Source organism: Macrobrachium rosenbergii, chromosome 16, assembly GCF_040412425.1.
Source record: "Macrobrachium rosenbergii isolate ZJJX-2024 chromosome 16, ASM4041242v1, whole genome shotgun sequence".
Classification (NCBI taxonomy): domain Eukaryota; kingdom Metazoa; phylum Arthropoda; class Malacostraca; order Decapoda; family Palaemonidae; genus Macrobrachium; species Macrobrachium rosenbergii.
The window spans coordinates 22,681,451-22,707,736 of NC_089756.1; the positions used below are offsets into that span (position 1 = coordinate 22,681,451).

The 26,286-nt window shown below is 36.0% G+C and overlaps 1 protein-coding gene and 1 long non-coding RNA gene across 2 annotated transcripts in view; one reads left to right on the forward strand and one right to left on the reverse strand.

Moving 5' to 3' along the window:
* The window catches only part of Ranbp21 (exportin-5-like protein Ranbp21), a 35,924-nt gene extending 21,284 nt beyond the window's left edge, over positions 1-14,640 (forward strand). Inside the window, 6 exon segments of the mRNA XM_067118627.1 lie at positions 5,611-5,744; positions 6,394-6,575; positions 7,157-7,197; positions 7,200-7,402; positions 8,482-8,619; positions 13,894-14,640. Of these exon segments, the coding sequence (XP_066974728.1) occupies positions 5,611-5,744; positions 6,394-6,575; positions 7,157-7,197; positions 7,200-7,402; positions 8,482-8,619; positions 13,894-14,076 (881 nt within the window). The 3' untranslated portion in view covers positions 14,077-14,640.
* The window catches only part of LOC136847191 (uncharacterized), a 51,188-nt gene continuing 34,866 nt past the window's right edge, over positions 9,965-26,286 (reverse strand). The window contains exons 2-4 of the long non-coding RNA XR_010855646.1: positions 24,915-25,156; positions 15,160-15,236; positions 9,965-12,782 (exon numbers count right to left, since the gene is read on the reverse strand). This is a non-coding gene — a long non-coding RNA (uncharacterized lncRNA). The remainder of the gene's footprint in view (positions 12,783-15,159; positions 15,237-24,914; positions 25,157-26,286) is intronic.

The following is a 26,286-nucleotide window of genomic DNA, read 5'->3' on the forward strand; positions in this document are numbered from 1 at the left end:
AGTATACAGTACTGTTTTTATGTGCTTAGATTACTTTTGTAGTACTTTTATTATTTTCATTGGTAATCTTTTATGGTGGGTGTTTAAATTCTTTATCTTTAATAGTACACCACAAAATTTTTGAAAAAGTGATGGAGAGTAAGTAATAATTGTTTTATAGTAGATATATATTATCAACCACATAGGAGTACCAGTCCACTTGTGTAATATGAAGTTTGTAATATGTGAATTGCCAGTTTGCAAGACAGGGTCAGAATTATTTGAAGTAAGGTTGTAGTATGTAAATCAGTTATTGGAAATGTTTTGGGGTGAAAATGATGGAAATCGTAATGTGTAAACCTCTTGAAATATGATCCCATAAAAATTAAATAAATGCAACAATACAGACAACTGTAATACACGCATGCACCTGAATTTCCATATATTTATGCTTGTTTGGGGATCTTGACTGAACCTGTAGCTATGAATATGTGCTACACAATTAGTTCCTCTCTGTCTGTATCTCTGAAAAATGTTGTTATAATAAGCAGTGACCAGCACAGTACTAATTAAAGAAACCAGGCTAAAATGTAATATACATTTTCTTGAAATCTTTGTTTATGTGTTTATGTGCATGTGTGTGTGTATCTTTTTGCTAGTCTTTGTTAACCAATAATAGTCGAATGTGTTAAGAAAAAAACTGGTTTTGCACATAATGTCAGTTGGAAATGATGAAGATACTGCAGTAGTGCATAGTGACATTGATAAATAAAACTGCATTTGCATGTGCATTTGCTGATCTTGTCTGAGCCTGTGATGTACCATACACTTACTATGCTCTCTCTGTAGAATTATAATCATAATTATTATATGTTCATCATCAAAATTCTAATTATTATTATTGTTATGAAAAGTATTTTAACCATTGCTTGTAATATAATTCATTGCATCAGATATTCATTTTGTCATTTTGCTCACAAACAATCATATTTTGTGGTGGCGAAAATTTTTTGCAACTTTTTTTTTTATGACCTTCATACTTGTTCTTTTATAATTTAAATTTTCCTGAATATATTAAATTTTAATGTATAACAAATTACCTATGAAAGAAGACCAAATTCAACTTTTATTTTTTAATCGAAAATAACTTCTCAATATTGTTCTAAACCTAACCATTCACTAAGTGTCCCTTCCCTCACATTGAAGTGGGTTTGCTTAGTTAAGGTTGTTTTAATTATTTTTTTTATTAATCTATAACATTGAATGTGGTCATAGAAAATGAACCCAGTATGGCAGTTCAAATAAGAAATTCCCAGAATGGACAAAACAATAAAAGTATACTAATGGAAACAAAAGAAAAACAGTGGTCAGACTAACATTTTGCAGCAAAGATACCAATTGCCAGGAAGGCAAAGGACTAAGTAAATCTAAGAGCAACTGAGGATACAATGACAGTGGTGTTGCTTGGAAGTGTGATGCCTTGAAGGATTATTGTAGATGGTCTTTGCATCTGTGGTAATGGGTTATCTTATGGGATCTAACAAGTAAATGTTACTGGAGAGCCATTTACACAGAAGTAAGGATATTAAATGGATTAGTATGAAAGATGTGTGTTGATTTGTAAGACTTCCTGTTTTACCAATAAACTTTAATCTTAATTAGACAGCTTAAGAATAACAATTGGTAATACATCAGCTCTACTGTACAATTATTCCCTAAGAAATTTTTAATACTTGAGGTTCTTTTTTAACTGTTTTCTCACATATTAGGCGAGTGGACTGTGTTTGAGTTAGATTAATAAATGAACATATCCAGATGTGTAATAGGAATCAGATCATTCTTTGTAATCTTCACTTTACACTGCTTGTAATAACTCCTAAGAAGAGTTAAATTACCGTACTCTTTCACACATGAGATGACTTTTTAAAAGTTGAAGTTAAACTGTTTTTTAAAATTTGTTTATGTTGTAGGATTTGGTTCAAGAGTATACAGCTTTAGTGTTTGTTTAGCTTTGCTATAAATATTTGACATTCATATATATTTTTAAGTTGTCCTTGGTGTGAGTATTTGCTATTCTTACACATTCCAAAAGCTTTTGTGGTTTGCTGTGTTACATTGATACATATGTGAACATTCTTTGTTCATTCTATCAAATGAAAATTTTAAGTCTGACCTATATTTTAACATTTTATCATTCATCTTTGTTTTGAATTTTTTATATTTTTATGTCTTCTAACTCAGTTCCTCATTGATGCTTATATGGAACATATTCTTATTTATTCTAATACATCCAATCTGGAAATATTTTACTTTGTTCATACACGGTACAAACCTGTTCTTTTTGTAGGGGAAAATCTCTTAAGTGCTAGCTGGATCTGGTTAAAAGTAGAACAAGGATTTGGTGGTAGCAGCGTGATAGCCAATGGGGAGAGAGTAGACAGAGTCCGACCTCTCTTTCCCTCTTGTGCCTTGTGACGCGCCAGTCATCTCTTAACTGTTTTTCTCACAAGACGAGCGCTGTTTTATCTCGCATAAAAGCCGGTTTATTACGCCTTGGTGTTCTGGTATTTTCTGTCTTTTTTGTGTTATTCTGTGTTACTTTGTGTTTTGTCTGTGTGTTTTGTATTAAGGATGCAAATGCTTGATTCAGCTAAGAAGGGTTTGCCTCAGATGTCTGGTGGTAGGTAACAATCCTTGCTTTCGTTATTTAGCCTCTGTCGATACTGATCCTCATGATCCTCATGATCTGGCAGGTCATTTAAGATTCTCCCTCCTCTTCCATGACATGGATGCTTTTATGCAACCTCTAACGTCACATTACAATCAAAACAGGTAGATCTGGACTTGGATTGTCTAGTCCCAGGTCTTGCGTCAGATCAAATCAAGGCAGAGGTGCCCCTCCTTTACACATCGATGGGCGTCCTCAATGGAGTTGACAGTGTCTTCAGTGTTTCCGGGCAGTTTTGTGGCTCGATCTTTGGTCGACAACAGTAGGCAATGGTGACAGGGCACTCTGTGGTTCTAATGTCCGACAGTATCACAGTGGTGGCATATGTCAACAAATGAGGACTAGTATTACTTCAACTTTGCTAATTGACAATACTACTATACCAGTGGGTGGTGACTCACTCAGTAGACCTTTTAGCCAGATAATTCCAGGCAAGAGGTATGTGCTGACAGACAAGCTGAGTTGTCAGGGTCAAGCGTTGGCTCCCTAGTGGCAACATGCTGAGTGATTCCCGATCTTCTGGCTATGCTGACAGATGCACCGAGAGAAATTCCCCCCTGGCGCAACCTCCTTTGCCAACCGCACATTGAGAAGTTTCACCAGTTGGTAGGGTCCCCATCTTTTCACGGTTGGAGACTATCCAATATCTCCTCCGAGCGAGAGGCTTTTCTCGCGGAGCAGCAACAGAGATGTCTAACTATCTCAGGAAATCTTCTTCAGCCGTCTACCAAGGGATGGGCTGTCTACTGTGATTGGTGTCGTCAACAAGGCTTCTTTGCGGTTGGAACTTCTGTTCAACAATTAGCTGACTTCCTTGTTTTCCTTCGTAGGGAGAAGTTACCTTCTGTGTCAGCCATTAACGGTTACAAGGCTGCTCTAGGGATAGTTTGCTGTTTGAAATGGGTAGATATTTCCTCCTCATGGGAAATCTCCATGCTCCTCTTGTCCCAAAGAGGCTAAAAACCTCTAAGTGGGATTGACATTGGTCATACAGCCTCGCCTGAACCTTATGAACCCTTACTAGGTTCATCAGACAGGAATTTGACTCTCAAGATGGTCTTCTTGTTGGCTGTTGTCTCATCAAAGAGAGTAGGAGAACTCCATGGCCTCTATTTTAGTGTTAAACACTCGAGGGGTTGGGGTCAGCAACTTTCGGATTCGTTCCAGAATTCATAGCTAAGACTCAAAATCCCTCGGTGCCCAATGACAGGTTTGGGTCCTTCTCGATCCCCTCCCTGACAAACTTTGTTAGTAATAGTCCAGAGGGATTACTTCTATGTCCTGTTACGGTTCTGCGAAGCTATCTGAAAAGGACTTGACATCTCAGGCCTGAGTGTTGAAGACTTCTTGTTAGCACAAGCTGGAACAAGAAAGAAGTGTCCAAGAATACCATCTCTTGGCTATATGAAGTAATCAGACTTGCATACAGTACTTCTTCAATTGCAGATGCCAGTGCAGTGCATGTAAGAGCTCATGATGTTAGGGGCTTTGGCCCTTCCATCACTTTCAAAAAGAACCTGTTGGTTCATAGGGTTCTGAAGGCTGGTATAAGGGTTCGTCAAATGACCTTCACCTCCTTCTACCTTCGGGATGTGTCCCATAGATCCTTGGACACTTTTTCCTTGGATCTGGTGGTGGCTGCTTAGCAAGTTGTGTAGATCGTCCAGTGCCCCTTGTCTAAGATGTTGGTTATGAAAGTGAGAGTGAATGGGGTGACTGGCCTCCTCCTTTTCCTTTTTTTCTTTCTCTTCTGGAGGGCAGGGGAGAGATGTAAGCCATCATGTGCTGGAACTGGCTAGATACAGGTGAGTGAGCAGCCATTCTATTTCTATAATGATTGCTCCTACGCAATACGAATTCTAGAAATAGAAGCTAATCCTACCCTCTCTCTTACAAGGTGAGAGAGGAATTGACAAAAGGACATGGTTGGCAGCTACCTAATTGTGTTGTCTCCAACAATTACAGGTTCTTTTCCTGCTTCTTAGACACAGTGCAGACTGGTGCTCCCATTGTGTCAAAGCCCAGAGGTATGGCTGTTAAATAATTTTTCATTTAACAGATCAGAGGCATATAACTCCTTCCTATGCTCTAACCATTGACCAGGAAGTCCACCCTGGTGAACCGAACCTCTGGTTGGTTCTGAAGCTTACTTTATCCTCCCACCAAAAGTAAATATCCCCTATGTGAAGACCAGGAATGTACCATGTGTGAACAAATGACAAATTTTCAATCATTATATATTTTTCATAACTACAAGCCTAAGGTCTTGTAAATGGCCCACCTCATGCCACCCCTCATACAAATACCTGGGCTGGAAGGTAACTGCTGCGTCACGAGGCAAGAGGGGGGGGGGAAAGAGGTCGGACTCCGCCTACTCTCCCTATTGGCTATCATTCTGCTACCACCAAATCCTTGTTCTGTTTTTAACCGGATCCAGCTAACGCTAAGAGATTTTCCGCTTCATAAAGACCTTAGGTTTGTGGTTATGAAAAATACAAATTGATTAAAAATTAGTAATTTTTTGCTTAATTCTAACAGATATTCTCAGTTATCATGTGGTTTATCTCCATAGGGGGCTAGTGCCGTCAGTGCATCTCATGGGGTTCTTTGCTGCGCCCCTTCAGCCCTTAGCTGCAATCCCTTTCATTCCTTTAACTGTACCTCCATTCCTATTCTCTTTCTTCCATCTTACTTTCCACTCTCTCCTAACAATTGATTCATCGTGCAACTGCGAGGTTTTCCACTTGTTACACCTTTCAAACCTTTGTACTATCAATTTCCATTTGACCACTGAATGACCTCATAGGTCCCAGAAATTGGCCTTTGACCTAAATTCTATATTCATATTCCATTCTATCATCTGGTTTATTGTGACTGGTGATTGTCTTTGTTTTTCTGAACAGTGTTGGAAAGGCTTAGTGGTCGCTGGGATCACCTAACAAATGTTGTTGAAAGTGATTCACAGGAAGAGAATCAGGATGTTCAAGAAATATTGGAGGACTTGCTGATTCGAATGCTTACAAGAGAATATGTTGATGTAAGTTGGTGATTCTTGACATTATGCTTTCTTTATTTAAATTTTAAGATTAGTATCCTTTTTTTCCCTCCTCTAATTAGGTTCAGATGCTGCTTATTCTTAGTTTAAGTTTCATAACAAGTGGGATAGTGAGAGATGTGAGAGTCCTACCCTTACAAAGAACTCGAACATGTTAGGATAACAGAACCAGTAAATTATGGCAGTGGTTTGTACAAAACATAAATTTGCTTTAAAACTTCAACATTTTGATGAAGACAAATTTAATACCACACTTCACCTTAGGGTAAATATCATGGTTGTCGTGCATCAGTAGATGTGGATTTCTCTACCTCAGAATTTTGGGGCAGTGTTCTTGAAGTTAGTAATATTGATGATGATAATCATTGAGCACATTAGTATATTTCCATAAATACAGATTAGATAGTTTAAGTAGAATGAAACTATAGGTACCGTAGGTAATTTTTACTGATAGCCATTTGATGCTTGTTGTCTAAGAGAAAAAGAAATTGCCCTTACGTTTTTTAAATAGTCTTAAGTATGATGTTATTATTGATAGTTGGCATATTGTCCTGTGCATTTGAAATAACCCTTCATTAGTTTTCCAAGATAGTGGGGCTGATGTTAGTTGTAAATTCATGTTTATTTTCAGTTATTGAAAGCTGTTCTCATGAGTGGACAGCGTGGAGTGACATTTGATGCTCCTGAAGTAATGGATGCTGACATGGAGATTGCAATATCATCTTCATCTAACAATGACATGTTGTCAGAATTAGGTGAACTAGTCTTGGGCTGTGATACTATTTGTCAATCCATTGTAACTACACTTTTAAAGTAAGTCAGAATTTCCTTAGTTTGTGCAGTTGTGTCTTAACATTACAATAGTGAAACCTCTTATTTTACTTTTGTGTAGGGACTTTTTTTATTTCTTAAATTTTGTCTGCCACTTTGAGGAAGTTCTCATCATTGAACACCATCAGCGTTGAAATCATTAAACAGTAGGAAGTGAATTTCATATTAAGGAATCTGAAAGCAATGGGGAATGTTCAAAAGCACTTGGTTTTTGCTTTTGTGCTTTGTATCTAGTGAACTGAGATTTATGTATTGTTGTTAACAGTAGGAAGGTCAGCATGACCACTGAATTAATTGCTGTATGGAAATTACTGTTAACTCTCTAAATTCACACGGGGTGTGTGTACTCTCTTCTTATTAGAGTTAGCTCTATAGTTTTTAATGATTCCTCTCACTCAGTACTAGACAGAGTTATGCTGACAAAAAATTTAAGGCAACCAGTGTTTGTTAATGTGAGTTAGTCCAAGTTAAAACCAAGTTAATAAATTTATTAGTTTGAGATATGTTGACCTTAACATTTTCAAGGTAACCAATGTATATTATTTTTTTTTAATAACCTTCAGAACTTTATGGTGGCAAGATAGTGTTGCCTGTTTGAAGTCTATTTAGAGTTATTAACTATGTAATGAAATTGCAGTTTAAGCCAATGAGGTCAATTCCTATCCCCACAAGCAGTCAATCAAGTGCTTATGTCCATACTACAAGGACTTCAGAGACATGGGCAGCATGATGCTAATCAGAGTGCTCTATTATCCCTTGGTTTGTCTGTATATGAAATGTTTCTACCACAGTTTCCAACTATAAGAGAGGTAAGTTTTCAGGTTTATTCTGGTGCTTATTTTGTTCCTGCAAACTAGTTTGGACTCTTGATATTTGATTTTTTAGAGCCTACTGTAGTAAAGATGTTTTCATTGGATACAAGTTTTAGAAGAGGAAAAATTGTTTCCAGTTTAAATCTTGTAGATTTTATAAGGGCATGATTATTTTTAGCTGTTTAGTGATTACAAAGAAATAAACATGAAAATCTTAAGTACTTTATAGACTGGTGCGGTGTAAAGGATTTTTACATATAATTTATATTTGATAATGCAAATCTCTTTGGTGTACAGGATACTGTACATAGATTATATGTTTAACTGTTCATACCTTACTTATATTTGTATAGTTCTTTCAGTGACTAAACATATATCAGATTTCATTAGGGAAGGTTTATACTCTATGGAATACAAGTTATATAAAAGTTTTATTTATTGAAGAAACTTATTGTACAATATATCTGTAATTAGATATAGAAAATGTTTTCATAAGTTTTTCAACTAGTAATTACTTTTTCATGTCATTAGCAATATCTAGATGATTACTTTATACAGGCAGTCCCCAGTTATCGGTGGGGTTCAGTTCCCGACAGTGTGACGATAACTGAAAATAACCGCTACCCGAAAATTGGCGATAATAGCACTGATCCCTGGTTATCCGGCGCCAGACATCCGGTTATTATGAGTAAGCTAAGTGTAATGACAATATTTGAAACATTGAAAACATTGATTATACATGTGGTGCATTTGTAGAGTAGAATTTACAAAATGGATGAAGGAAGAAACATAATGAGCTTAGAAAGGTTGTCATTCTGACCCTCTTGTATTAATGACTGTAATTTGGGTCAACTAACTGATGTGGAATTTCTTTTGTAAAGGCATGGGACCTCAGCCTCTCTTGTTGTTTCCACAGTAGTTCATAACCCAAAACAATATATGTCATTTCTCTTGTCTGCTTGCTTATGTGTTCTACGAATTTCAGCGATAACACTCGACTTATAATTGTCAAGGGATCTGCATGTCTTGGACATTTGAATGAAATAGAAATTTGACTCCACTGTATCTTCACACAGGTTGTTCTAAGCCTTCCTGGTGTTACTGAAGAAAGTGTACAAAAGTTTGAGGAGAGACTGTCGAATCTTAACCCAGGCATGAAGTCAACGAAGGCTGAAAAGGCAAAGAAAGATGGTTTTAGAAAACTCGTTAGTGAGGTAATATTGTTACTATTGATATTTTGCTGGAAGATTTTTGTAATGAGAAATTTATTTGTATAACAGTCGGTTGATGTTAGTGTTTTGGTAAGCTTAATACTTGTACTGTGAGGCATCTTTACTTTAATGATTTTCACCTTGTATACAATAGTATGCTAATACAATAGTCCAAACCACTGCTTTACAATGCATAATTGCCTATGTGAATAGTTAGAAGTCCTGAATTGATAAAAATCATGCTTTTTATGTGGTGGTTTTCTCCTATGCATATTCAAGGACATTTTATTTGATATTTGCAAGTGGGTTGGAACCAATTTATTGAACTCTCGAGAGGGGATCTTGTCTCATTTAGCAAATTTGGTACTTAATTCTCTATAATACTTGGTTGTCGAAAGTCTTTGCTTTGTCTATAGATGGTTTGAGCAATTCAAAGACATTGCCAGGTAGATTGCCTAGTTCATTCTTCATGGAGTTTCTGTTGTAACATGTTTAAGGAGTGACTGACAAGTTGTGGAAGATTTCTATAGATGGTTTGAGCAATACAAGGACATCATCAGGTAGACTGCCTAGTTCATTCTTCATGGAGTTTATGTTGTAATGTGTTTAAGGAGTGACTGACAAAATGTCTTCATTAGCTGAAGGGTTAGCCTATCCAGAGTTGCTAGTACTGTGTTGCAAAACAGATTCTCATTGCTAGGAGTTTACAGCATCAACTATTGATTCTGAAAGAATAGTAGCAGCTTATTTTATCATTTTCAACCTTGTTATTAGTCTGACCTGGATTTGTCTTGGGAAAAGAAGACAGCCCTAGTATTGTACATGGAACAAACTGAAGTTCTGTCTACCAGTTTGCATGGAGCCAGCCAGTACAGTCTTGGTTGTTCTGTTACCATTTGGGATGAATGTGGTTATTGTCTGCAAATTTTTCTTCTTCTTCTGAAGGGTATGATGTAGGTGAGCAGTTGGAAGCTGTCATGACTATGGAGGCTTGAGCAGTGCTTACTTTTGTAGATAAAGTGCCCTTTGAGTGAGCTTGGGCATGGAATCTAATCAGTATGGTTTCAACTTGGGTAGATGGAAATCCAGTCAGTATTGACTCAAGCTGTTCACAGTCATTCTGAAGATGGTAACCAATCTTCCAGGGTCCATAATCATGAACTAATAATTCTCAAAACAAATCGCCCAGGCCATGTGATTCACTTGATGAAGGCTTCCAGTCATGACATGGAAATAGTACAAGTGGCATTGGTCTCAAGTGTGATGGTTATGATTCATTATACCAGAGTAGAGAGTGAAAGGTAAAATTGCTCTATGATTGGATGGTTATAAAGTAAGTATATCTTAGTTTTACCAGACCACTGAGGTGATTAACAGCTCTCCTAGGGCTGGCCCGAAGGATTAGACTTATTTTATAATCCATTATACCAAAGATTAGAGATTTGTTTTTCTTTGGAAGTACTGTAGATTCACTGAACAATTTCATATGGATGGTTCCAGTTGTAATGAAAACAGCCTTCAAAAAATTGAGGAATACCTCAGATGAGTCTTTTGGGTAATGAGATATTAAAAAAATTGAGGAATATGTCAGATGAGTCTTTTGGGTAATGAGATATTAAAAAAATTGAGGAATATGTCAGATGAGTCTTTTGGGTAATGAGATAAAGGAGTAGATATGGACATGACGTCAGGTTTTTTTTTTGTTCTTGATCAATTTATATAATGCCTCTAGATGGGCGACACATTACGAACAGCTGTTTTTTCAGCTATTTATTGAAGATTGGAAGCATACTGAAATCTACCTATATCTCATCTTTGTAGGCATCGAACTACAGTAATAGATACCTCTGAACCAGTGACACTTGATATATATCAAGCAATAAAAAGTTTTGCTCCAATTATTACTTGATATTTATTTAAGGGGCTATCACAGTCGAATGCTTTTCCTCACCTCCCCTCATGGGAGTATAAGCCTGGCTGTTTGTGTTACAGATATGTGTTGAAAGGCTTTCTAAATTTGCTGTTTGTTAATCTTTCTTGTCACCAGAGTATAATGCCTCTGGATTGGTGACTTTTGTGGGGCAGAACTGTCATCATCATCACAGTTGATATTTAAGGCTAATGGGCTTGTTGTCAATGCCTCTGGATTGGTTTACTCCGGGGTTGGATTACTATGATATATATTGAAGGGGCTTGATATTTGTTCCAGAGTGGTCTTGCTGTCATTAACACTTTTGATGATGTGCCTCCGGGTTAGAAATTTACCGCCGGGCTGGCGTAATCATAGTGCCTTGTGGCCCAGTGTCATCAGTCCTCTGATATATAGCATCTCGTGAGCTAAATTGCTGGCACAGCTGATATCTATTGTAGGGTCAAGGGTTTGTTGTCACCAGTCCTTCGATATATAATACCTCTGGATTGATGGCACTTACTTGTACCATTATCACAGTTGAAATTTATTGTAGAAATATCTTAATCTGCTGTTTTTCCTTGTTGTTGTCAGTCCTCTAATGTATAATGCCTTTTTAGGTAAGTTGCTGGCACAGCTGATATTTACTGTAGGGGCAAGGGCTTGTTCCTTATTGTTGTCATCAGTCCTCTTGATATATAATGTCTGTGCACAACTGATATTTATTGCAGGGCCAAGGGATTGTTGTCATCAGATGTATAATACCTCTAAATTGGTGACACTTTTGAGCAGGGCTGCTGTAATCACAATTGATATTTACTGCAGGGCAAAGATGATCTTGTTATCAGGGTCTTTCAGTATTCAATGTCCCAGGATCAGACACACTAATATAAGCTGAACTGCTGTCATCATAGTTCAGGATCAGACACACTAATAAGCTGAACTGCTGTTATCATAGTTAATATTTGTTGAAGGCTGTCTTAATCTAGAGTTTGAAGTTTCCTCATCTTTGATCATCGAAGTTCTCATGATAAAATATGCCTCTTGACTATTGACCCGTACAAACTGACCTATCACAGTTGAGGTTTATATTAAGACAGCCTTATTTTAAAAGGCTGTGTAATTAGCTGTTTTTCATCATCTTTCTTGTCATCAGAGTATATAATACGTATGGATTGGTAACGCCTCTTATTTTAAAAGGCTGATTGATATTTATTGAACGGCTCTATTACTTTGGCAGGAACCTGTAGTCCATGTTCATGAGCAACGTAATATCATATTCTTGTAACATCAGCAACTGTATTCCATGTTTGAGCAACATAATGTCATATTTTTGCAACATCAGCAAACTAGGATTAGCCATTGTAGTTCTCGTCCTTGGCATGATCTCTGTGAATTTCTCATCATCCAGCACCATGTAGAGACTGGTATTTGCTGTGGACATGCATTTACCGATGCTGTGATGGGTTTGATATTCTGTAATCATTCTTCTGAGAAGGCGCACAGGTTTGTAATCTATTTTTCAGTGTTGCAACAGGTGTTTTCTTTTGTCAGGTTGTCCATCTTGGCTAATTGGGCTTTACTTACTCATTGCTTTATGGTAAGTTGTGACTGTAGGACTCTGTTCTCTTCAGGTTCCAGTTGTTCAGTCTGCTTGTATTATATGAACACACCTTTTTATTGCAGTTCTTTGCTACTCTGGATTCTTATTAATAGTGTTCATTTTGGAACTTTCACTATAGACTGATCAAGTTCACCTGTGTTTGAGAAATACTGCTCACAATATTCATGAATAGTCATAACACAATGTTGACACTGAAGCATTTTCATTTCATCTGCCAGTTATCTGAAAACTAGAGCCAAGAACCATATCCCAGTTGTTGAACAATTGGGTCACCTAAACAACCAAAGCCCTACAACTGGGCTTGCTCCTCAAGAGAGCCTGTTTAGTGTCTGTAGTACAGATGCTCAACAGCTGCATTTCAGGTGTAACTTGCTTCTATGTTTCAAGTTTGTGAGGTAACCTGAAACTAGCTTCCCAGTTAAAAACTTTGTGGTAAACTTAGATCTGATTTTCATTGGAAATATTATGTAGCAAAGTGGAACTGGGTTCCTAGTTGAAAGTTAGTGTGGAAAAATAAAATGAACTTCCCTGTTAAAAGTTATTGCGGTGAACTAGAACTGGCTTCCCTGCTTTTTTAAAAGTCAGTGATGAACTAAGCTGGCTCCTCAATAAAAGGTTTCTGTGATGCTCCTTCTGAAACATATAAAAAAATTTGTGAAAACTTGACAGACATAAGATCCAGGTTAATTTCCCTTCACAGTGCACTATTACATCAGAAGATGAAATGTTTACTTTTAATTTTAGTTTCTTAGCATGCAAACCATTGATGTTGAGTGGAATGAATTATTTTCACTTTTCTGGATTTCTAGATGCCCATGAGCCAAATGTGAAGGACTTGCTCGTAATCAGGAGCCTTATGTGAAGGTCTTGTTTTTAAAATGTGAAAAGTGAAGCTATGTTAGGTAGAAAGCAATGCAGGATTTCAGTTTCTTAGCCTGCAAACCATGGATGTTGAGTGGAACGGATTATTTTCACTTTTTTGAATTTCTAGATTTTCCTGAACCTAATGTGAAGGACTTGTTCTTAAAAGATGAATTGAATGGAATGGATTATATTCACTTTTCTGAATTTCTAGATTTCATTAACCTTATGTGAAGGACTTCTTGTTAAATGGTGAAAAATCAAAGTTAAGTGGAAAGCAATGCAGCGAAGGGTTGAAGGGCAGATGCAGAATGTTTCATCATAATTGTGCCATGCCAGGAACAGTTCTCATTGTAAGCTATATTACTCCTCCTGTGGTGGTGGCACTGGCGTGGAACTTATATAGAGGTCTGCATGTGTATGGCAAGTTACTAAAGGCAGGTAACAATGCTGTCAACCACATGACTGCAATATGGTGAAAGTGACTATAAGTTAGAGTTCTGCATGTGTATGGCAAGTTACTAAAGGCAGGTAACGATGCTGGCAACCACATGACTGCAATATGGTGAAAGTGACTATGTTTGAGGTTTGTCTGGTATGTGTATGGTAAGTTACAATAAAAGACTAGGTAATCTTGATGCTGGCAACCACATGACCACAATATGGTGAAAGTGACTTCTGTTTGAATATATGGGAACGTATTCACAAAATCAGAATGCAAAATGCTTTAAACCCCTGCATAGGTCCTGTTCCACTGAAAGGGATACTGTCCAAGATTATCTTTGGCGTTGTGATATTGTTGGACTAAACTGTTATACAAATCTGTTATTGATGAGGCTAACCGTTTACTGAAAACAAGGTGTTAATAAAATATTCTTTTCAGATTGTTGGTCAAAATGTTGGGCAGGCACTGAAGAAAGAAGTTCACATAAAGAATCTACCACCCATGTTCAAAGCACCAAGACCGAAGCAGCCAAGCCTAGTAGAAACAGATTCGGACATAGGATTAAGTTCCTTATTTGGTTCCGATACCAATGGCCTCTTCTCTTTTTCAGCATCTGTGTGATAACAGGACCAATAGTTTTTATAGGGAACACTGGATTTTACTGTACATTTTCCATTGTTGGTCACGTATCCTCATATTTTTTAAAACGTTGGTCACGTATCCTCATATTTTAAAATTTTATTTTTTAGCTCCTTCACTGTTTTATCGTGTAAAAATTATTGGACATAACTTGAATTCTTTAATGGACTGTAATTGGGGAAATATAATGAGGATCCCAAGATGGATCACAATTGTGCATTAGATAAAATGGGGAAACATTTTCTTGCAGACATAGAGAATTTGTTACAAGTTGCTAGTTGAGTAATGCAACTATTTTGATACTCTAGTTGTGTATGTGATCCTATTTGGAATTTACAAGGCAATTATGATGCTGTTATAAATTGTAGAATGATGTGCAGGAGTTTAAACACTTAAAATTTTCTTACATACCCTGAATGTTGACAATTTCCTGTAGGTTAGGTCACAGCTTCACTTTGTTTTTCCAAAGATCTGCAGTCACTGATTCACTTAGTATACAGCTTACAGGGAAATTGTAATTAAAGAGAATACAGGAAACTTTTTATCTTAATGAGTTTTCTTCAAACCTCTGATTGTAAAACACATTCTGGGAAAACATAAGTACCAAAAATGTTTTAATTTAAAAGCTAGTACGATACTCTACCAGACTTGAAAGACCTTACATGAACCATGGTGTCTGCATGAACCCTGGTGTCTTACAAAGGCGCAGTTACTTTCTGCCTTCCACTTTTCACCTATATTCTTTGATCACTTCTAACCTAGCCAGCTAACTTCTACTCTCCAAGAATAAATCTTCCTGTGAGTCAAGAACTATGTACGACTCCATAGTCTGGTTAAGTAGTGATATATCGTTTCAAATGAACACTGAATTCCAGGAAACCAATACTTAAATGACACTACTTACCTAATAGATTATAAAGATTATTAACCAATATTCCTAACATACAAAACAAGCAGTTACTCTCTACAATCTTTCAGGGCATCCTTAGATCTCAAGAGATGCTGTAATGCATCTCAAACATTTGAATATTAATGCAACTGATAAATATATTCCAAATCCCTTACCTTCTAAGAAGTGTCACAGTGGTTTGAAGACTTATGTGAACATTGAATTAAATGTAGTAATCCATTAATCAGATAATCTGAAAAGAGACTTGTATTAATATATTGCTAAAATCATGCCTGTACTTGACTTATGGATACTTGAATAATCCTTGTGAACCAATTTGTGTAAGCAGAAAATGCAAGTCAATACTAAAAGGCTAAGCATACAGAAAATGCAGACCAATGGTAAACATTTAAAAACAGTTTCATGTGTATGTCCAATGCAGGCCAACACTAAAGGTTAAACATGCAGGAAAGGCAGATCAGTGCAAAACATTATATATACAGTATTGGAAAGGCAGGTCAGTGCAAAACATTAAAACTTATACAGTATTATGTATGTCCAGACTTTAACCAACAGTGAAATATCAAGCTTTGGAAAAATCATTTAAGGAAAATTTTTCCAGGTTCTTCATTTTTATTTATCCCGTTATCAAATTTTTTATCTCATTTCTTCAATTATAAAATTTTTAAAGCACTGCTTGGGTCAGCCATCCAAGAGTAGAGTCTTTTCACACTTTGGTTTGGTTAAACTAACTAACAATAGAGCAATAACCCTGAGGATTGATACAATTATGAAAATAGTAAATTCAGCAATATACAGTATACAAAAATTAAGGCAAGTTTACAAAAAAAAAAAAAGTATAGTAACTCCCCGTATATGTGGGAATAGGTTTATAGCCCCTGGTGTATACCAGTATTTGAGGACATAATGACCCCATACAATAAAGAACAGTATTAATTTTTAATATGGGTACTGTTAGTATAGGCACATAGGCTACATATTAAGTTTTTTTGGGGGGGTTACTAAGAAATAAAAAAAAGTTTACTGTAACGTAGTATAGTGCATGTAAAAAAAATAAAAAGTGATGGGTACACCTCTTACAACCGAAATACTCATCATTATACATGGTCATATGTCAATTTTTCCCCTCAAGGGGCTAAACATTGATGGATTTCCCTCCATTCTGTACTGTCCTATAGTCTCTAAACAAATCATTAAACAAATCTGTTGGAATCTCTATTTTTAAATTTTCCCAAATAGAAATTTTTTTTTTTTTTACAAAGCCGTAACTTGAAATCTAAACTCTATGATTAATACAGACAAATCCTTCTGGCTTAAAATCTAAACTTTATCATTAATCTAAGATAAATCCTTCTAGCCCAGCCCCTGCAGGGGAGCTAAATCAGAGTCACATTTAATATCTCTACATGCTCCAGTCAGTTCTCTTGTTAGACTGGGAGTGATAAGGTTGGCAGAGTTAGACCTGTAGCTTTATGGGTCTCTGGTAGAGGTATCTGTGAGACACTTAACCAATATTATGAGCAACTTCTGGTATATCACCTAGAAATTTGAAAGTTATCAAATCCACACTAAATGGAACTGTCACTCAAAGGAAGGTGGTGTGGCTAATGTGAAATTAATCAAGTCAAAAATTAGAACAAATACAAGTAATTCTGACTTCTCTGAATTAGTCCCTTGACTGACTCGTGGATATTTGATAAATAGCACACTTCATTAATGCCTCTATGTACAGACTGTAGAGTAACAAAAACAAACATTCATTGTGTGAATGTTCATAATATGCCTGAAAATGAATGTCAAGTTTTGGAAACAAATCAGTTACAGAAGTTTTGGCAGCTTCTCCACCGTTTTCAATTAACCCATTTATAAAATTTCTGGTTGTACTTGTATCAATAAAATCTAAAATTAATAATGACAAATCCTCTGACCAGCCCTGTGAGAGGTAAATAAATTAACACAATGATCTGGTTAGACTACTTATTAAAATAATAATAGGTACCTATATTTAAAACTTTACTAGTCTTACAGCTGAACACAAGATTATGTCTCAGTCTGAACACTTAACAGTCCTCCTATGAAAGTGACTCATCAGCTACTGAGAAAATTTTTCTAGAGACCCCATGTACTGAACTATTTGTATTTGAGGAGTCAGCTTCCAATGAATCAACTTGAAGTGCACCAAATGTCCAGAATCACATCTGATCACCTGGTTAATGATGTACTCATCAGGTCTTTTTTTGCATACAAATTTTTACAAATGAAAACAGATTATGCCCAAAAGATAAGGGGAGCCATTATCTTGTAGAGTAAAATTATTTCTCCGGAAAATCTTGGAGAAGGAATGAGCCATGGCTGTATCTTAAGGATCTGTCACACAGTTTGAGCAACTTGCCATCATTACTTTGAACAAAATATGGAGGATCTGTGTAACTACTGATCCTCAGGACTACTTTGAAAGATCAGCAGTTAAAAAATAACAGCATCACTCAAATGCACTTATGCCAAAGAAGTACAATATGGAAGGTGGAAAGTTCCTTGTATGTTTCTCACACGAGATATTAGAGACTAAGTGCTTCTGCTGTTTATGATGTACTTTGTATCAATGCTTGTGCCCTACAGCTGAATTCTGCTGAACAGTGATTCAAGGGTAGCAATTTGACTATTTGCATAAACTTGCGGATTGTTTATGCATATGAATATTTCCTATCTGCCCGTGATAAAGCCCTATGGAGGCACAGAGTCCTAAGTTAAGCATTACGAGCCCTAATTTGCACTGGGATGCAATGCCTCTCTCACTGAGGCTTTTTTTTTTTTCATATTATTTAGACCTTTGTCATTGTGAAAATTTCCTTTCTTGGTTAAATTTCAGGGAGGCAGCCAACCCTTCTCTCATCTTCTCACCTGGGGATCCTAAATATTTAGACCTCACTAGTTCTACACATAATCTGTCACAGTCAAGTTGCCTACAGCATGAAGCATGTCTGTATCCACCGATGTATTCGTAAGTAGCTACTCACTCTGTCTTGTATCATTTGTAAAATACTTTCATGACGGAAAGAATAAACTGGTTACTTTCTGGTGCTCATATAAGTATTGCTTCTTGTTCATAATGAACAATTTGATTCACCTTGCAAGAGGGTCTTAGACAATTAAACCAAACTTGAATACATTTTCTTGATGCAAAAAATCAGCCTCTTGGGTCATATTTAGTATGTATAATACATAATGTGTGCATTCACGAAGCAGGTATGATTTGTTGTAATCCATGATACAACTCAATGTGAGGTCTTGCTTCTTGAACAATAATTGCAAGTGCTCGTTGATGGGCTTCTTCCTAACAGAGTGTAAAGGGAATTCAGATTGGAGTATAGATGCGCCCCAATAGGCATTCAGACCAACACAGCGCCAACACATGTATCAGGTCATGTGATGTGTTGTTCCGTGGTCTTCCTGAAAAACAAGATAACTTGTATCCATATATAGTATGAGGCTGCTTTTGAAGGTTACTGTATATTCCTGGAAACAGGACCACTGATAATGATATACTTTATGTGTAGACTTCAGTAGAGAAGAGATAATGAAGGTCAGGGCTTTTACTGATTACAGGTTACTGTTTTAATCTGGATACCTCTAATAGCCAAATACTGTATAATATGTTGTTCAGTCTGCGAGAAACACAGTAAAGTACTTTGTAACAATATACAGCTGTGGTTCATGGCAACTGTATCCATCACCAGAGACCATCTCTGTTTACTCTTACGAAAAAGATACCATCTGTAGAGGCGTAATGTGTAGGATAGAGTTGTGTGGATCATTAAGAAAAAACTGACTGATTTCTGTATATGCAGAACCTAATTTTTTTTATACTTCCATACAAACATACACTTTTGGCAATTACTAATAATGATGTACTGTGATGTTACCCTCGTGTCTGTATTGCACTTCCTCTGTTTTAAGACTGGTAACCATGTCTCTCAAGAATGACAGTCACACTAGCAGCAGCAAGAGGCACTCATGCTCAAGTAAAGCCTGGAGGCAGTAATAAGAACAGTGATATCTGATCTTTTTCAACTGAAGATCCTCAGAGATGGTACAATGCTCCTACAACTTTACAAGGTCTATGGGCTGAAGTGTCAAGGACATTTACATGCTGCTCTATGAACAAGAGCCTGTGCTGGCATAATGCCAGCTTCATCATGAACAACAAGTCAAGGATACTTTGGTTAGTTCTGTGATGAGGCTCCCATCTGCTTGGAAAGTATTATCACTTCACTTCCCCTTCTATGCTGTACACCAACTGGCTCTTCATGATAACAGTTCTACTCATGATTCAAGTCCTGCTTGTCTAACTATATCCTCATTTGAACTTATACCCTGATCACTAGCCTAAGTGTCTACTCTGTTTGCTATTAATTTATCAAAGGCTACTCTGTATGTGAATCCAAAAGGGATGACAGAATGGATATATCCTTGGGGGGTATGGTATACAACTCTTTGCTGCACAGGCACTAGGCATTCAAATAAAAGTACTACTCACCTAACTACTTTGTTACTGTTAACAAATGGCCATTGATGTTCTACATAGCTGGAGCTCTGCATGCTGTTGTTTGTCACAAATATGTCATACATATGCCAGCTGGAACTTATTTAGCAACTAGGTTTGTTGTGTTAGCTATCTCGGATTCTCATGACAGACCTAATGCATCTCTAGCTCCCAGGTTCCTTTCAAGGATCATACGAAACAATATCATGTCTACCCCAGCAAGATTTACCAGTTGACAATGTGTGATCCATGGTGACCATATGCCTCATCCCATATTAAGTGTCTGTGCCCAGGTTGTCTATAGCAGGTGTTGGCTCTTGTATTGAGTGTCTCTTTAATTTCTTGTACAGTTCTGTTCTGACATCCAATTCTTGACCACTCATAACAGATCTTGTTTCTTGATAACCTGTGATGAATGACTGTCCAAGACTCATGACTGGGTGTTTGTGTTCCAGATCTGGTGGTGTGTTTCAATGACCCACATCTGTGCTCCATGCGGGAGCACATCACACCAATACCTTAATGGGAGCATGGCACACTGAAACGGGAGTGACAATACCTCTTACAGGTACAGAAACACAACACCCAAACAGAAGCCTGAAACAGAAACATTCATCACAAGTCAACAAGACACGTCAGATACAATAGCCTGAGACATAGACTCAATACAAGAAGTCAAGGCACCAGCACATGTATTATGAGATGGACACCTGATAAGGGAGTCTGCAATATGGCATTATTGCACAGGTCACAGAGATTGTTAACTGATGCAACTCACCCTGACAGACTTGATGTTATTTCTTGACACTTAACAGGATTATGATAGCCTCAGATCCTACAGGCCTTCTGTGAGTGTAGTGAGGACAGCTTGAAATATGTAATCCTAGTTACCAGGAGAGTTTTATTTGGCAAATATTTTACATACTCATGATAGTACACAAAGCATAAAGTTCATGCTATGGTGAACATGCACATGACCAATGTTAACAGTACATCGTTGCTCCCGTCTCAGTGTGCCATGCTCCCACTAAGGTTTTGGTGTGATGCACTCTATTAATGGTATTTGTATGCCATGCTCCCGTATGTAATTTGGGTGTGCCCCAATTTCGTTCCCCTATAGGGAGGCAAGCCTTGCAGTATACAATGTATGGAACACTACTTGGTGCTACAGGTTTTCTGCAGCACCCCTTTGGCCTCAGCTGCATTGCTATCAGCCATGTATTTTTTATTTGTTCCCTTTGGCATTTTCCCACCTGGCAACTCAACTTCTTTTATTTCACCATGCATTAATTTTCACCTTATCCTTTGGGCAAGCCCTATAGTGTAAAAATAATTGATAATCACCTTGGAGAGGCTTTGCTTCTCACTACAGTACAGTATCTACAACCTTGTATTTCTCAAAAGAAATCAAAACTATGACTCAGCAATGTTAATACAATTAAAATAAAACCACTGCTAATGGACCTCAACTTAATGCACTTCTGTACTTATCAGCTACATTATCATAATTTTTTAACTGGCTACCATTTTATATGTCATACTTTTTTTAAAATAAATCTTTTAAACAGAACATTAGATGTAACTTCATATAGAAAATATTTACGTGCAGGCTATAATACGCAGCAGGGTCTTTGTTACTTGACAGGCTGCTATTTATCAGACAGATGGACACCCAAAATGTCTGTTCAGATGAGGAACTTCTAATAACAATCTGATTCCTTCATGGTTTGATATACTATACTCCCATTCATGGCCTTGGTTTGCTGTTACTCATACTGTATATACACATGGAAACTGGACTCTGGATGTCTGTCTTGGATCATGTAGCATTAGTAGAATCTAACAATAATGGGCCCCTTATAAGTTTTCCATCAGACATACTTAGGTGTGATAGAATTATGAACCAAACTAATATGGCCAAAATATGTGCTATTTACAAGCACATGTTGAAAGCAAGACAAGACAGATGTGATTATGTGTATAGGAGACACAGGGATATGAAGGTCTACTCTTTGATGAGTATTTTTTCTCATGTCCTTTGCAATAACTGTCATAAATACCCTTTGTGACCACTATCTTGTGCAGTAACCACATCTGTACTGAAGCAGCCAATCACTTGTACTGCTCTATAACTTCACTGTACAAAACAGTTTGATTTTGTATACCCTGTCCTGATTGAGAACAATTTAAAAGCTTTAATAACTAACTTTTTCATCTCTCCAACACCTGCACACCAAAAATGTAGAAAGAAATGAGGTTCAATTACATCACAACTGAAGCACTGGATTGTAAAGGAAGCAATGATATGGGTAAAAGTTGAGTAGCTTATAAGATCCCCATGCAAATAAGCTGACAAAGTCCAAGTTGCTGCTGACATAGTGGAGCACATAAATATTAACTTTTGGTCAGAACTGCCCAGCTAGATACAAGCATGAAATTTGGTAAAAAAAAAAAAATTGTTTCTATGTTTTTTTTCAAGAAAAAGTGCTAGCCACAAAAAATCCCAGTATGATGACCACTAGTGCATGGTAAAACAACAATAACCATGTTAATTGTTAATTTTTTCCATTTACTGATTTATTGGTTTCATTTAGTGCACAGGCTGACTAGACCACCAAGAAGTAGCCAAAAGGGGGAGAAAGGAACTGGTTAAAAGTTTACGGGATAGTTGCTAAATATGTATATTCAAATACTGTCCTGTTCATGACAAAGCTTTCTTGTGCCTGGGTGGTAAAGAAGATGACTTCTTTATGCCTACATAAATGGCCTAATGGCCTGCAACTATCTGAAATTGTGAAGTATGATATACAATTTCTAGAGAAATATGTTGTTCTGATTTATGACAGGTCAAGTAAAACAGCTTTTGTAGATAAAGCAAGACTTCATGTCTGCATGAAAGCTGAAGTCATATGACTTTAATACTCCTAACACAAAGTACACTGAAGGAACATACCAAATGAGCAGCCTATCAAGCAGGGCCTATCTGAGCCAGTTTGTTATCTATTTGCCAGAACCAGTTTCCTTCTAAATAGAGATAGTTATTGAAGATAAGTGGAGTATCATTTGGACTGTAGTTGAACTACAGTATTTCAAAAAGTTGCTAAAAAAAAAAAAAAAAAAAAAAAAAAAAAAAAAAATGGATGCAAAACAGACTGTAGCAGTGGTAGGTGCACACAATAGAAGTGTGTGTGTGTGTGGCCGTATGCAGTATAAATGTATTAATATTTAAAATTTAATTATAACAATCTAATATATATATATATATATATATATACATATATATATATATATATATATATACACATACATATATTATTATATATATATATATATATATATATATATATATATATATATATATATATATATACACATAATATTAGTATATATATATATATATATATATATATATATATATATATATATATATATATATATATATATATATATATATATATATATATATATATATATATATATATATATATATATATATACACACATGCATACATATATATATATATATATATATATATATATATATATATATATATATATATATATACATATAATACAGTATATATATATATATATATATATATATATATATATATATATATATATATATATATATATATATATATATATATATATACATACATATACATTATATATATACATGTAAATAATTGTTACACATATATATACATATGTAAAATATATGTATGTATGTATATACATATATTAGTTGTTATATTAGAATTTCAAGTGGCTATCACATTTATTACAGTACAATACAAAAATATTTCAGGCTTGTATCATCAACTGAAGAATATGCTACCTGCCCCACTAACAAAGGGTGGGCAAAAGATAAAAAAAAATAAGGTAAAGTTGTTAAAGTAAGTGATCTGAAGCAAGACATAAAATTCCCAGTACCAAGGGGAACAAAGCAAAGCCACAACCTAACCAGCCAGGCACAATCTTGCACCTCAAGTTAGGTAAGGTTAGGATGAACCCTTGTAAATACCAGTGGCATACATTTTGGCTACAGTTCAAGGGGTCTGGGGGGGATAAAGGTCCTCTACCCCCCAGGTAAAGCCTAAGATCTATTTTACAACCTGCTTCCCCTGAGTTTTTCCTTGTATATTTTACAATTCTTGTTGGTAAAGTTGCCTCAATTTTGGGTAAAATAATAACACAACTTGATGTTGGAGTTTTTATACTTTTGCTTTTAAATCTCCTTAATATACCTAATACCATTATCTTACTAAGATCAAGACTTTTATCATTTGTTTAATGTTTTAGCATTCATTCCCAAAGGGCTGGTACTAAACACGGTTTTTCCCAACCTGATACCAAAACCCTAGGTTTCCTATTGCCCTCTCCCAAAATCGTTAAGATAGATACAGTAGTAAAAAAAAGAGTGCAGTTTGCACAAAAAATTAAGTTAAAATTACATACACCACATGCAATCAACAAAACTTACAAAAATAGACTTACTACTAGTAAAATTCTACTTTAAACAATTGAATTTTGGACTGAAAAATAACATTTTCCTGTTTTAGTGAGTGCTTAGAACACTGCTGACGCTTTTCACTAGTAAATGACAGCCAACCACACCTAACCCAACCTAATCTTGGGTATCAGGGCCTTACACTTGTGCATGATATTAGCTGGAAAACATCCCATGAACTTACCTCAATCTGAAGAAGAACTGTCAATCCGATTAAGGTCCATGTCTGCATTTTCCTAGTTTTGTGCTATCCCCACCAAAAAACACCCCCCACTTTTTCGCTGGCTGTGGGCTCTTGGATTTACGGTATAAAGGTGGGGTCCACTATCTCTAGAGGTTTTCAGCTGCTAACGAAATATGTCAGAAACATCCAAAACCCACATTAAAACACTAGTATATGGTATTTCAAGTCCAAAATGCTAATATGGTTTCAAATAAAATACCTTACTTTTTATCTGTCGTACATCCAACTAGCATATACCATGGGTATATCCATAAATTAAAAAAAGAAAAAAATATACGAAGTTTCCCTATAGCACCAACTTCCTTAACATGGGATATGCATAGGACATGACACCCTAGGACCAGTTCCGAATAAAAAAAAAATGACCACTTTGGCATAAAACAATGGCTTATGAGCACAAATGTGTAAATTGGATTAATACCTAATGATGATAATAATAAATATAAAAACCTGCGTAACAGTCTCCAAATAGGCGAAGTATGATAAAGCATTGGAAAGTATGGGAGTCCATGACTACGATAGGTTATGTAAACACACCCCTCGTTAAAACAAAAATAATTCCCGAGATAGAATATCAATTAAGCCTCCTTACAGTAAAATCTATACTTACCATTCATCCAAAAATCAGTAAGTGGAGAGTCTGTCCATCACAGATACGGCTTTTGGGCTAAATTCCTCAAGTTCTTGCTAATAGTTGCTATAGTCAATCCAACTTGCGTTCCAACTCCCAATTCCAACTTACGTCCCAGGTCCCAATTCCTGCCATCCAGGAGTTAATGGTAACTGACTTCAGTAGGTTCAGTGTTGCCAGACCATTTCACCAAAAAAATCTAACCGTTTTCTTTAAAAAATCTGAAGAAATGAAAACCAAGTCTTTAAAAAATCTGCAGGATATCCAGTTAATTAATAAACTCTATAGTCCGTGTTTTTACACACAATATGGACAAATGAAAGAACATTCAATCAATACTGCTACTTTTATATTTTGAAAATTTAAGGGAGCGTGCAACCATTTTTACTTTACTAAACATATTCAGTACTAAGCAGATTATTCCTGTGGACAACAAATTAGGAAAATTAAAGAGGTTGTCACATGGACATCCCCAGCTTAAATAAAGGTTTCCCATTAAACAGCATTGCAGCTCCTCATTTTTTTGCTGTCATACTTACAACTTCCAGAGTACCTTGCTCTTTTTCGTAAATCGTTTGTTACACCTAAAACAAAACGCGATTTATATGTTATCATTTGTTTCGTAAGAAGCAAACCTGTTAGTGATTAATTTTATTTATTTTTTACCATTTGTTTTGTATGAAGCATACCTGTTAGTGATTAATTTTATTTATTTTTTATCATTTGTTTTGTATGAAGCATACCTGTTAGTGATTAATTTTATTGTTATCAGCAAAACTTCTTTCAACTGCAGGACTTGGGTTCCAAATGATCATTTTTTATAAAATGTTTTTAGGCCACCTAATTTAACTTTGCAAATAATTAATTTTATGTCTTAAGTTAACATTTTCGCCACAAAACATCAAATTCGTAACTAGAATGATATTGAAGAGTACAAATACTTCTACCAAAGCATTTTATACCCTGGTTGGGCAAGTCCTAGGCCAGAGTTATATGCATGACTGGTAAGGAAAAAAAAAAAAAAGGAATCGATGGCTTTCCTCATTAACATATTCGCAAAACACTCATTTCTGGGAAAAAGGCAACCAATGAAAACGTCCGTGATCTGTGGTCTCGAAGACATGAAATTACTGGTACAGCCTCTCATAACACTGCGCTTATCTTTTACCCCGTGTAAGCCAATCACATAATGACTTTCTAGGCTCTGGGATCGATTTTCGCCTTCCTAAATAGACGTACATGTATATCATACTACATGATATACATCACGCAATAACACAAGAATATTAAAAGTTCGTTGTCTGTTCTGACTAAAGAAATTGTGTACATTCTGCCAGCAATGTACTGTATA